The following is a 14,775-nucleotide window of genomic DNA, read 5'->3' as shown; positions in this document are numbered from 1 at the left end:
TATATTGTTTCAATAGTAATTATTATTTTATAAAAGTTTTTATTAATGGGAATTAATGATAAAAACTTTTGTATAAAGTTATATTAGAGGCAATTAAGGTGCATATATAATAATAAATAATTATTTTTCATTATACTACGTTGTCACTATAATGTATGACTATTTTATCTATAAGGATAACGTTATTCATAATATTTCTCACTAATAATACTAATATTATCTTTTATGGTATTTCTAGATAATTACATGCTATAGACTTTACATGGGCACCGCACTCGAACTATGATAAAATAGTTAAAACACCGCTATGACTTGTAAATAGTCAGACATTCTTAAGGTTCGTATACTTTTTACTCAGGTCAGTAGATCAACTCGACATATGAAATGACGTCATCAATCTCCATAACGATTTGATTATTCTTGAATCAATAATTCATGTGGGTTATACGATTCAGCCATTACTATAAATATATAGCCCCCAATTAAATGTCGGGTTTTTTTTATCGCATTTAATACTCTCACGGCGACATGAAAAAACTATAAATAGAACCTTCCAATGCGGTACTATCGATAGGTAAGTTTTCATTTTGGAGAAATTTAGGTTGAATACTTGATTGATTTGGGAAGTATATTCGTCGCCGTCGCCGTCTATTTTGTGAACATAGTTTGAATCTTGGCACATGCTATACAACAACAAATACCAATCGTGTCCAAAGTTGTCTCATTCTAACGTGGTTGGTGCTGCAAACGTTGTAGGAAAAGAGGTGGGAAGTGAGGAGGGTGTGGTCTCTTTTGGCAACCCAACATACACCAACCTTCAACTTACTACCAATTTTTCTTACTTAGATATAATGGACTAAGTTTTCATTAAATAGCATATATATATATATATATATATGCGTGTGTGTTGGAAATTAAATAATATGCTTAGCTAATTAAATCGAAATACATTGCTTACACCATTACTTATGTACTCAAAATTTTTTATATACATTGATCAAATCGAACCATATCACAATGTGATTGTTTGGATCTAGCCAAATTGGGTTCGAGTTAGAATTAAATATCCAATTTGATCAGTACAGTTCCACCAACATATTAGGAATTAACTCTAGTCTCCACTGATTTCAGCATTATAGCCCAGCTACCGTCTGTTCATGATGTGCACATTTAACACTGCGAACTATATATTTTCTTATTTAAATCAGGTCTTGATTGAACTGAATCAATCACATAATTCAAATATGTCTGAATCTGATCGAAATTAGATTTGTCCAACTTGATCACTGTAATTCCACCATCATACTATAAATTAACTCCAAGCTCCACGCGGAATCCAACATTATAAGCCAACCACTGGGAGCCTATAATATGCACACACAGAGATGCAGTCTTTATATTTTGGGTAAAGTTTGATTTCATAAAATTATATTTAAAATTAAAATTGAAAACAATTGTTGGTTTCAAAAATAAAAGAAGAAAGAGAAACTCCATATGTTATATTACATGAAATAATATCTTAATTAATGCCCTTATAGTGTATATACTATGCTGAAATAAACATAAATTTATGAAGAAGAAATACGTAAGAAATTGTGGGCTTGGGTCAGGGTCAAACAACTCTTAATACTCTAGCTGGAATTAGGGTTTATGCATTACACCAAACAAAATGAAATTTGAGTTTAATTTTTGGGTTAATATCATTTTGGCCCCTAATACTATGGATATTGTAGAAAAATATTTCCTCCTATTATTAATTAAAATCTGCGAGTTTTCACCTAATTTTGAAATAGTGGAACAAAAAATCTTTATGACTTACTAAAAAGTAATTAAATTCATTTTACTACCTATTTACAGGAAAAAATTACACTTTTAATCTCATACTACGTGAAATTCGATATTTTTAGCCCTCTATTCTGTGAGATCTCTAAAATGATCTTTGAAAAAATTCGGCACATTAGTCCTTTGCTTTATGGGATTTATGGGACTAATATATCGAGTTTTTTTAATTTTCAAACCATTTTGAAAATCTCGTAAAATACAGGACTATATGTATTGAGTTTTTTCAATTTTTAGGACTGTTTTAAAAATTTCGTAAAACAAAAGATGAAAATTATCAAATTCTTATCTTATAAGACTAAAAGTATAATATAGCCATATTATATAGGTTATATATCATATTGGCCCTTGTAAAATCAGAATATTCAAAAATTCGATATTGAACTCTTTTCAACAAATGAACAATTAAACAACGTGTTATTAAATAGTATTGTGATAACATACTAATAAATCAAAATAGGGAAGGTATTTAATGGGTTCTGATGTGAGCCGGTGATATCTTGAGGAGGCTCTTCTCTTTACGACCTTCCTAATAAAAATCTTTAATTTACAGATAAATTCTGAATTTATATTTTTAATTTAAAGTCCTTATGATCTGAGTTTGAAGGTGTATCAACTTTAATATTTATAAACTTATTCTGACAATTAGATCATTTATGTGTCTATAGTTCACATAAAATTGTACAATTAGACTAATTCTGTAAATAGTTGTCTTCCATATATGCTATATGTACAATTTTTGATATCCTAATATTCCTCTAACCTTCATTATCATCTCCTGTAACCTACTGACTTGAGCATAGAACCGCTATGCCTATAACCGAGACCTTCCCAGTGTAGTTATGACTGTGTTGTGTCTTGTAAGATCATTCTTGGATAATCGAGATGTATGACGTTTGTTTGGAGTAGCAATCACCCTAAGATCACCTTAAAAATACATTGTCTTGTTTTCTATAACAATAATTTTAATAATAATAGGGTGTTTCTGGCACCAAATTTATAGAACAAGGAGCATAAATTAATTTAATCCTTAATTTTTTAGATCTGCAATATCAAAGAAAATAAAAGAACAAGATTATAATTTACCATATTTTTCTCTTTTGATTTTTTTTTTATTTTCTCAGGATAAAATATGTTGACGCTGGTTTTGAAGAAAATATTATGTAAATATTTACACATGCAAAATTCATTAATGGACTAAACTTTCTCATTTTGTTAATGATATATAATAATATATACCAAATATTATTCGTAGCCTTAGAAAAATAATAATATTGTGATTTGTTAAATCACATGAAAAAAATTATAAATTAGGTTGAGAAAATCAGAAGGAGTGACTTATCCAACATAGAAGAATGATGGGAAAAATAAATGAATTAATAAGAATATAAAGTGTTGGGGGGAGGGGGGTTGAGTGTGATAGAATTATATCTTCTAGTCCCACATAGAAAATTTATTGAAACAATAAACTCCTTATATTAAATTCAAGTCCAAAATTGTGTTTGAAGCGTTATGTTTGAAATGCTATGGAGACTAGAGTGAATGTTTTTCTGAATTTCTAACAGTGAACATGGAGGTGTCCTACACGTGCATCGCTGGTGTAGCCTTGAGCTCTAGTTGTTTGGATGAATATCTTAGGATATATCTCTTTTTGTAGCAAAAACATTTGGAACAGTTTAAATTTTGAATTTTCATAAGCAAACTATATTTTTTTTAATAGTTCTCGATTTCAGCAGAGTTTCAATGCCATAATGGCAGAATTGAAACTGTAAGATATTACACCTGCATTAACATAACGGCAGAATTGAAACTGCTGTTACATCTGCTACATTAAGAGGGTGTTAAATGGCAGTTGATTATCTATGCCTATAAATAGACTTGTGTGCTACCATTTTATACACACCACTAAAAAGTACGATCACACTCTTGAGTTATCTCTCTCTCTTTAATGCTCTTGGAGCTCTCTCTCAATTTTTCGAAGATTTGGGTTTAAATTTCAGAATAAGCTTCTGAATATTTGATCGATGTATTCTTTAATATAATGCTACACCGAAACAATTGCAACCGTCTTATCCTAGAAAAAATTACGTTGTACTCGATACATTACTGATACGAGACGTATATTTTTCTTCAAGCAACCAGTGTATTTTGCGATTCGGTTATTCTTATGATTACCATTGGACCGAGAGTTGTTACAGAATAACTCTCATTGTAAGTTTTGCATTCTGACACGAAATTATATTTTCCAACAATTAATCATTATTATTCTTTTTTTATAGAAAAACAATTATTTGATTTACTCATTTTCAGATTTCTGTCATTGTTATAAATAAGTCAATGTCGGAAAAGTGACAAAAGCCCAACTTAGGAAAAGGGTTTTCTACGTATAATTATAATCATAAATAATAGAAACAAGACAACTTCGATCAGGATATAAAATATCATATATATATATATATATATATTCTGAATTAAATATAAAATTGCTTGGATCAGGAAAAAGAAAATCCAGCTGTTGGCGTGGTGTAATCACATTGTTTAACACCTTCGTACTTAATTCACATAAATATTTATTGCTCTAATAGGTTTAGTACTTTAATTAGATTACGAATTAATTTAATTAGAACTTAATTCTATTAATCGTTCATGCGATTTTAATATATACGTCTAATTTAAATTTGAAAAGAAGGGAGCTGGCTGTATTTAAATATGTCTGATTATTAAATTCCTATATTTATGACAGGGTTATTGGTATATTGTGTTGTGTTCTTGCAGGGGGACAACCCCTTGTTCCAAGGGGTGTGTTGAAGGGCTAGCCGTACAGAATATAAATTATAAAAAAAAATGACACATATATCGTTTTTTTTCTTTTTAGGGGTAAAATTTGTAATTTTATGATATTCTTGGACGTTCTAATATAAATAGTTGATTGGCAATCTTTTATTGTAATTAATAAAAATATCATCATAATAAAATAAGACAGACAGACTCTGAATATATAAATATCTGCAAACTGCAGGAGTGTCGATCGTTCTGGATGAGTAGAGCACGCTAGTTGTATTTGTATCGAATAAAAATATTTAAATGTAAATGAAGACAAAGGAAAAAATTGGATTTATAATTCTTGATCTATACTTTATTTATGTAAATCATTCGATTTTTTTAAATATATATATACCCTAAAAATATCAATAATATTGCATAAAATTAACCCTGTCTTTTGATGCCAATAATAATTTCTCTAATTACGTAAAAAAGTATGAGTCATTTATATAAATAAATTATAAATCAAGAAGTGTAAATATAATTATTTTTCTTTTATTTTTTTGTTTCTTCAAACATAAAAAAGAAAACTCAGTCCTCGTTGTTATATGTGGAACATAAGAAACTGTTGATTTCAAAACTATCAGACATAATAACTGAAAATTAAAATAAATACAAGACCATGTAACATACGCGATTTCATATTATCTACGGTACACGTGTTCTATTTTATTTTATTTTTATATAAAAACGATAATTATATTATCACATTAATATTATAATTAAATCAATCAGTATATCAGTATATCCCACTACAAAAAATATAACATTTAACCATAATTAATTGCTATATGTAGCCAATTGTAATTTTTTTTTCTAGTGTCCATTAATCTTATTTAATTATCAAATTACAAAAAAGAACAAAGAAAATATGTTATACTCACATGAACTGAAACATATACCCATATATTTGGTGGGATCCAAATTAATTCATGACTTCGTACTTGTTTATAGAATATCAACCGTAATCATTGACCTAATTAAGATATCGTACAGTGCACATGTTTATGACATATATATAGGCTTAAATGCATAAACCCCCCTTATATTTTAAAATTAGGAAAAAAAATCCCACTTTGTTTTGTTAAATGTAGTTCAATTGCCTATTTCTGTTAAATTTAATTAATGACATTAATTTTTTTCACAAAATGACCATATGTTTTTAATAGAGATTATTTCTTATTTTAGTAACAGTTGGATCTGTATTAATTATATCAAAGACGTCAGATCTATTCAATTAATACTAACCTTTGAATTTTAAATTTATAAAAAGAAAATTAAGAGTTGATATTTTATTGATTAAAAATATATATTATAAAAAAATATTATTTAAAAAAAAAAAATAATCCCCACCACCCCTATCCCCTCCCCAACCCCAATGTCTACCCCCTCCAATCACCGCCACCCCCACCCTGGCGCCTCCCCCCTCGCCCCCCTGCGCAACTCCTCACCGCTTCCCCCTCCCTCCGCCACCCCCTCCGTTCTCCTCCGTAAATCTTGGTGACATCGGGAACAAGAAAGAGAGGAGCCGCCCGCGGATGTCGTTGTCTTTTGTGGGCGACGTCAAGACCACCATCGCCCTTCTGTGGGCGATGCCCATGGTCTGAGCGACACGACATGAGGGGACGGCGGCGCAATTCTTTTTAGTTAATTTTAATTATAATAATTAAATGTATATTGTAGTTAACTAAAAAGAATTTTAGATAACTATAATATTATACTTAAATTAATTTAAATATATTTTAATTCATTAAAAATAATTTTAGATTTAACAATTATAATTTTCAGATTTCAGTTTTTAGAAATTATAAAAATTATTCACATTTAAATATTTATAAAATTATAATTTAATTTAATATTTCAATTTAAATTTATAAAATTTCAAAAACTTATATAATTTTTTTTATATTTTTAAGTAAATATATTTAAAAAATATTTTAATTTTTAATAGATGAAAATACAAAAAGAAAAAAAAGAATCACTCAAAACAAATAAAAAAAATATACATGTGAAATGTATAAATACGATGAGAGTATTTTAGTAAAAAAAATCCAAATATACGGTCAAAAACAGTCACAAAACATCCCAAAATGCACAAGGAGTGCGTGCAATACACCTTCTGTTAATTACTAATGGATGGAGTTCTTTTTGCTGAGTTTTATAAATCATATGAGGGTTTTTAGCCTATTTCCAGAATATAAGAGGACTTTTTGCTTTTTCAACAAAACACAAGGGAGTAAAATGCATTTTAGCCTATATATATAATTAGAATTAAATGCAATTTACCCCTTATGATATCTGAAATGAGCAAAAACTCCCTCTGTAAAAATAATTAACAAATTACCCCTATGTTTGAAAAATGAAGCAATTACCTCCCTATCAGTGGTTTAGAGATAGGAGTATGATTTGCTTTATTTTTTAAAATACAAAAAATAATTTACTATTTTAATTTTCACATAGATTTTTTTACTCATTTTTCATATTACATGCGATAACTTATATTTTCCCCCATATAATTATAATTGCTATATAGAATTCTATAGAGAAGTCAACTCTTGGAGTCATTACAAAATTGAATCAACTAACAAGCATTTAAATCTCGATCACATGAGTTGCTTCATCAAATTGGAGTTAACTAATTTGACTTGCACGTATGTATAAATATTTTTTTTTATTTTTTTGTGTGTATTGAGTGTAATTAATTTATCTATTATATTATTTGTTCTTGGATATTTTATTCATCTTTTTTTATAAATGAATTAGTTGATTAGCTACGAGTTCCATGAATATCATACGTGGTTGTATGTCCCCTTCGATACACGTTTTCTTTTTTTAATTTACTTTTCTCTGATGTAAATATATATATTTATTTAAAACTGGTAATGAGTTTAATTAATATTTGATATTCTATATAGTCAATTCTGTAATAAATAGTAACTATTATAAAAAAAAATCTCTTTGAGTATTAATTTAAAGGAATAATCACATTCACATTTCTTGATTTATAATCGATGTACACAAATCACTCGTGTTGTTTTTTTGCGCAATTGTATAAACCATCTTTGACAATAAAAAAATATGGGTGGTTTGTGTAATGTTTTTTATATTTTAGGAAGATTAATTTTTCAAAAACAGGGGTGATTTCCATAAATGATGTTGAAGTTTTCGGTGGGTGTATGTATAATTTTTTTAAAGGATAAATTACAATGACCTCGCCTAAGGTTTGACATAATTATGAATACCCCATCGTTATTTGAAAAATTACCAATACCCCCTGATTTCAACGACCGTCTAACAATTACCCAATTCCGTTAGTTTTCATCTATTTTTTTAGTGAACGGACCAAAATGCCCTTGTGGATTAAGAATTATAATTTTATTTATTTTTAAAAAATTCTGATTTTTCTATTGATTAAATGGATAATTTTTTTTCATCCATTCTATCTGATTTTTTAACAAATTTTTAGTTTTTTTTTTTAAAAAATACAATAAGGGCATAGTTGATAATTTCATACATCCATTCAAGAATTATATAATTTCATCAAATATCAGGGGAAATATTTGTAATTTTTCAAATAACAAGAGGTATTCATAATTAAATCAAACATCAGGAGAAGTCATTATAATTTATCTTGTTTTAAAAAATATAAATAATTTATAAATAAATCATAAATCAGGAATGTAAATATAATTATTCTAATCTAAGCGTGCATTTAGGAGAACCAGCCATTAGTCAATTATAGTTGACAGGTTCACGTAGTAGGTAAAATACCAATCCCAAGTTTACAATTTGATTAAATATTTATATTCAAAAGAGATAAAAAGAAACGTCAAAAGCAATACCATTTCCGAGTTAAAAATAAATGAAAATTATGTACTAATCAAATCATTTTAGCGTCACAGCAAAATGTGTGATTCATACGTATTATTTTGAGATTAAATCATAACACAAATTACAACGAATATTTTTTTAGATTCAACATTATTATAAATACACTTTTATTATAACCAACCTATTCTGTCAACATTCATCAGGTTTTCATCAGATTTTATAATGAATTGATTAAAAATGCTTTTTTTTTTTTTTGGTAAATGTAAGTTTCATTAATAAAACAAGATCGTACAGTACAACAGTGTTCAACTGGTGGTTTCTCTCTCGACAAGCCAAGGGATACGCTATAATCTATATAACGCACATAAACTAACAAAACGAGATAAATTAACACTGATAAAATGCTTTTCACGGACCATGAAATAATTTTAATTATTTTTTAAAGAAAATTTCACCTCGTCAATTTTTTTAAAACATTAATGGAATTCGATTCCATGATTTCAAACTTTTTGTGAAATATAAACCTTAATAACCTTAGTAAAACAAAAATGAGAAGGGGGGGGGGTGTGGACCTAGAAGTTAATGTCCACCAAATGTGTTGGAATCCTATTAGTTATAGGATTAATTAAAGTCTGCAAATTCTGATGAAATAGTTGTGGATTTAGACCTTTTTTTTTTGTATTTATATTATGCGTGTAATTAGTCTATACTTCTTATTATAGCATATATTAAATATAAAACAATTACCTTTTTTCCCTTGTCAGTCTCATTTTAAATTTGACTGATAACTAAACAATTTAAAACTCAATCAGAAAAATAAAAAACAATTATAAAAATTATTATGTTTTAGCATTTTACAAATCTACCCTTAAATTAGTTAAATATATGATAAATTACATTAACGTTGTCCGAAGTTAGTTCTAATTACATAAATATTTCCTATCCGTTGAAAATTACAAATATATTCATTCCTTTTATAATTGTAATTAGGAAAATTATATTCACACCCCTCTAATTACAAAAATCACCCATGATTGTCCAAAAATAAGGATAGTTCGTATGGTGATGTCAACGTTTTTTTATGAATACATGTGTAATTTTTTAAAATATATGAGTGGATTTGCGTAAATATGCTATAAGTCGGGAGTGAAAATATAATTATCTTTTATAATTGCAATTACATTTCTTATTCAACACCAGAGTTTTTTTACAAACAGCTCCTAAAAAAGTATACTTGTAATATATAAAATTTTTAATTTTAAAGGACGTGGATGTAATTTAGCGTTAATTATAGTAGTTACATAATGAACCGAATATCTTGGGTTCAAATGACGCTTGCCACTTTTCTACGTACTACAACGTAGGATGCTGACACCGGTAGTAGGTAAAAACGGCGTCGTCGACCGGCTATCGCTTTTCTTACCTAACCTACCGGACCCCACCCAAACCCCCCCACTCGCTTTTCTCACCAACCACACCACGAATTCTCTAATCAAGTGAACCAAGAAAAAAACCTGAATTACCTGTTCTACCCTTGAACAACCCATAATGACCATCAACTCCCTCTCCCTCACCAACCCTACCCTTCCATGCCCATATTTATACTCCAACTCCTTCATCATTCATCTTTAGGTTCAACTCCAACATCCATAGTTGATCCCGATACTCGTTCTCATCATCAACATCGATTATTCACGCGAAGATGGAGCCCGTTACCAAGCAAGATGATGTCGTTTTTCGATCGAAGCTCCCCGACATCTACATCCCAAAACACCTCCCCTTGCACTCTTACTGCTTCGAGAACATGCCCAAATTCAGCTCGAGACCGTGTCTGATCAACGGAGCGACGGACGAGGTGTACACGTACGAGGAGGTCGAGCTGACGTCGAGAAAAGTAGCCACCGGCCTGAGCAAGCTCGGCATTCAGCAAGGCGATACCATCATGCTGCTCCTGCCCAACTCGCCGGAGTTCGTGTTTGCCTTCCTCGGAGCATCGTACATCGGCGCGATTTCTACGATGGCGAATCCCTTTTTTACTCCCGGCGAGGTGATCAAGCAGGCCAAGGCCTCCAACGCTAAGCTCATCATCACGCAAGCGTGCTACGTGGAGAAGGTGAGGGACTACGCGTCGGAGAAAGGGGTGAAGGTAATGTGCGTGGATGCTCCGCCGTCGGATTGCCTGAAATTCTCGGAGCTGACTTTGGCAGACGAGCGAGACATGCCGGCCGTGAAGATACACCCGGACGACGTGGTGGCCCTGCCGTACTCCTCCGGCACGACGGGGTTGCCGAAGGGCGTGATGCTGACGCACAAGGGGCTGGTCACGAGCGTGGCGCAGCAGGTGGACGGGGAGAACCCGAATTTGTATATCCATAGCGAGGATGTGATGCTCTGCGTTCTGCCCTTGTTTCACATTTACTCATTAAATTCGGTTCTACTGTGCGGGTTACGGGTCGGGGCGGCGATCCTGATCATGCAGAAGTTCGATATCGTCCCGTTCCTCGAGCTCATACAGAAATACAGAGTGACGATTGGGCCCTTCGTGCCGCCGATCGTTTTGGCCATCGCCAAGAGCCCGTTGGTGGACAAATATGACCTTTCATCTGTCCGGACGGTGATGTCCGGCGCTGCGCCCCTCGGGAAGGAGCTGGAGGATGCTGTCAGAATCAAGTTTCCAAATGCAAAACTTGGACAGGTAATAAATATATATTTTAATAATTAATACTTACCTAAATCTATTTCATTTTTATTTTCCTAAATTACTATATATATATATATATACTTACTAAAATAAAATACTTTTTTCCAAAATTATCATCTTTATTAAATAAATATAAAACATCAATCACTTTCCATAACTATATATCTTAGATTCTGACTTTCAAAATTTCATATCAAAATAAATAAAAAAAAATATGTTAAGCATGCTTTTGAAAAGTTATAAAAACCGACCATTTCTATAGTAGTTATGAACTAAGATTTGTGTTGGTATTTTAAATTATAATTGACAACAAAATTAATGAATTTATTATTACTCCATAGGACTAATTCAACATTTCCATTGCGTTGAAAATAAACCAAAGGCACGTTCCGTAAGTGTCATGTGCTGCAACCCCCACCACGTAAACCCAATCATAAATGTTGACATTTTAAATTGCTAATGAATGTCGCAAAATGTTGCCACCCATGACCTTATCTATATTTATTTTTACTTCACCTAAATAGAGAAAAATTATATTACTATTACTATACTTTTAACTTTCATTATGAAATAGACTTTCAGATATAGAACTCGTTGGTATGTAAAAATATTTGTTTGATCTAAAAATTAAATTGCAAAAATTTGCAGAAAGTCGATCTCTAATTTTATTTAAAATGAAATTAATTTAAAAATAAAAATTGTGATTTAATATTAATTTTTTTAAACTTATTTTCAATAATAAATCGATAAATGAATCACTCTTTGTGACAGGGGTATGGAATGACAGAGGCTGGACCAGTCCTGGCTATGTGCTTGGCGTTTGCGAAAGAGCCCTTTGAGATAAAATCAGGTGCGTGTGGCACAGTGGTCCGGAACGCCGAGATGAAGATCGTTGACACCGAAACTGGTCAATCCCTAGGCCGTAACCAGCCCGGAGAAATTTGCATCAGAGGTGACCAAATTATGAAAGGTATGCTGCTCATTTATTTCTTTCTTTTTTCAATAATGTTTAATTTTAAAAAAAATTACCCTTATGTTTTTCTAAATAAATTTCATTACGTATTCAACGTCGCGTTGTACATTGCTCGACAGTATAATTTTTTTTAGTAGGGGTCATATTTGATGATAATTATTTGATTAATTCTCTACTAATTTTTAATGTAATTTTAAATGCGATTTAACAACAAGAAATTTAAATGGTTTACCTAAAAATGAAGCATTTAAGATATTCAACTATAATATATATGGATAAGAACATATTGTGTTGTACGGAGAACTTAATAAAGACTTTGATCAAATCACAATTAATTCTATATATCATAAATATATTATATTTATCATATGATTTATGTACGACAATCAACAAGCGGCAGAGATAAGCACATGAGACCATTGAGGAAGGTTTGGTGATTGAGTGATCAATATTGAATACCATCTGTCTTGGTCATACCTACCCATGAGAATTGGTCCCTTTCTGACCTAATATATCTAACATGAAAATTGGGTGCTTAGGTAGGTCTTTTTGACACCTAACTGCTCCAAAAATAATTGGTACTATGATTTTTGAGAAATTAATTCATAACATGTACTTTTCTTAGTTCTTGTTTATAATAATGTTATTGGCAATATTTTAAATTTAGTTCTATCAATATAGGGATGACGATTTCAGTTCTGTACGGATCCATTTTGATAAATTTGTTTTTGTTATTTTATAATTTCGCACGTTGAGAACAAAAATGACACAAATTTGCTAAAAAATGATTGAAAAAGAGAATTCGATTGAGCTGGTCGTGTGCATTTTATGCAAATCTTATTTTTATTCTTAACGTGCGAAATTTTTGAAATTAAAAGATTAGAATTACGATTTTTCCTATAATTTATTAGCTTGTAATAAGTCGATTGTGCCACTCACTACTAGTTATTATATAATTTTTTCATAAATTTTGACGGGATTAATGAATTTAATTTAATTTTAATCTATATTTCTCTAGGTTATTTGAATGATCCGGAGTCGACGGAGAGGACAATAGACAAAGAGGGATGGTTGCATACAGGCGACATAGGGTTCATCGATGCAGATGACGAGCTCTTCATCGTTGATCGTTTGAAGGAAATAATCAAGTACAAAGGGTTCCAAGTCGCACCAGCTGAACTCGAAGCCCTCCTCCTCAATCACCCCTACATCTCTGATGCTGCTGTTGTCCCGTACGTTCTATTCAATTAAAGTTTGAATTTATATCTATAAAATAAAAAAAATAAAAAAAACACATACGATCAATTACTAGATTCGGATATTTCCATAAATAGAAATAATGAATTTCTAATTTATTGCCAATTTTTTTTGGGCAGAATGAAAGATGAGCAAGCTGGAGAAGTCCCAGTTGCTTTTGTAGTGAAATCAAATGGATCCAACATCACTGAGGACGAAATCAAGCAGTTCGTCTCCAAACAGGTCAGCCAAACATGGCGTTACAAATTAACTATTTTTAGAGAAATACATATACTCGAATATTTATACTCTTATGCCCCATCTACTTTGTGATACGAGTGAATGAATAAAAATAGCTATGCATTAATTACACTATGTTACTTATGGAAAATTTTAACCCAAATTGAATTTGGTTGATTTTGAATCAATTACATGGCAAGTGCAATACACCCGTCATGTGATTGGTGTATAGTTTACGAAAAATGACCAATTGCATGACTTACATTTGCTTTGTGATCGATTTGGATCGACCAAACTTAATTTGGGTAAGAATATTTTATTAAACTATTTGGATTGTTATTCAATCTAAACAGTTATAAGTGCTTGACTTTGATTTTCCATCAACCGCACCACTCATTATTGCACATTCCGGGGCACATTTTTTTGAATAAAATAATGCAAAAGCGAGAATATACTAAAATATCTGCACAGTAATTATTAGAATATAATTTTCAACATATATATATAATCAAATAAAAATAATTTTCTTTTTAAAAAATTCAAATAATTACAATTATCTAGATCTGAATATATATATATATATATATTGACATGGTGTATGGGGGTGCATGCAGGTGGTGTTCTACAAGAGAATAAACCGTGTGTTCTTCATTGAGTCCATTCCCAAGTCTCCATCTGGCAAAATACTGAGGAAGGATTTGAGAGCAAGATTGGCTGCTGGAATCCCAAATTAAGACACAAACTCCTCATCAATCATCATCACCGCTCATCACCTCACTCATCAGGGCCCCACAAACCATCATTTCTTCATTTTTAACTACATACCATTTTGGTGGGGAAAACAGCAAAATTAAAAGGGGAAATTAAACCTTGTAAATTAACTGGATGTGTATTTGTGGAAGACTACAATATCCTGACACTACTCCTACATTAATTAATGTCAGGAACTCTCTCTCTATATATATATATGAAATGTTTTTTTTTTTAATTTTTCCATCATTGTATCTTTAATTTTTAATGAAAATTCAAGACCAAGTATTTGTATTGTCGATAAGATGTGGTTTTCTATTTTTAAAACGAATATTATATAATTATATTAATATCTTAATGAACCGAGCAATCCACCGGTTCA

The 14,775-nt window shown here is 30.7% G+C and overlaps 1 protein-coding gene across 1 annotated transcript; it reads left to right on the top strand.

Annotated features, from left to right (window-relative positions):
• The first annotated feature begins 10,120 nt into the window (after positions 1-10,120).
• LOC105158263 (4-coumarate--CoA ligase 1) lies at positions 10,121-14,697 on the top strand. The gene is made up of 5 exons (XM_011074951.3): positions 10,121-11,188; positions 11,966-12,164; positions 13,186-13,399; positions 13,544-13,646; positions 14,258-14,697. The coding sequence occupies exons 1-5, from the start codon at positions 10,196-10,198 to the stop codon at positions 14,375-14,377; spliced, it is 1,629 nt and encodes a 542-aa protein (XP_011073253.2). The 5' UTR covers positions 10,121-10,195; the 3' UTR covers positions 14,378-14,697.
• The last annotated feature ends 78 nt before the right edge of the window (positions 14,698-14,775 follow it).

The sequence above is a fragment of the Sesamum indicum genome, linkage group LG3, assembly GCF_026168435.1.
Source record: "Sesamum indicum cultivar Baizhima isolate 11 linkage group LG3, ASM2616843v1, whole genome shotgun sequence".
Classification (NCBI taxonomy): Eukaryota; Viridiplantae; Streptophyta; class Magnoliopsida; order Lamiales; family Pedaliaceae; genus Sesamum; species Sesamum indicum.
Note: the sequence above shows the minus strand (reverse complement) of the source record. Positions and strands in the feature narration are given on the sequence as shown.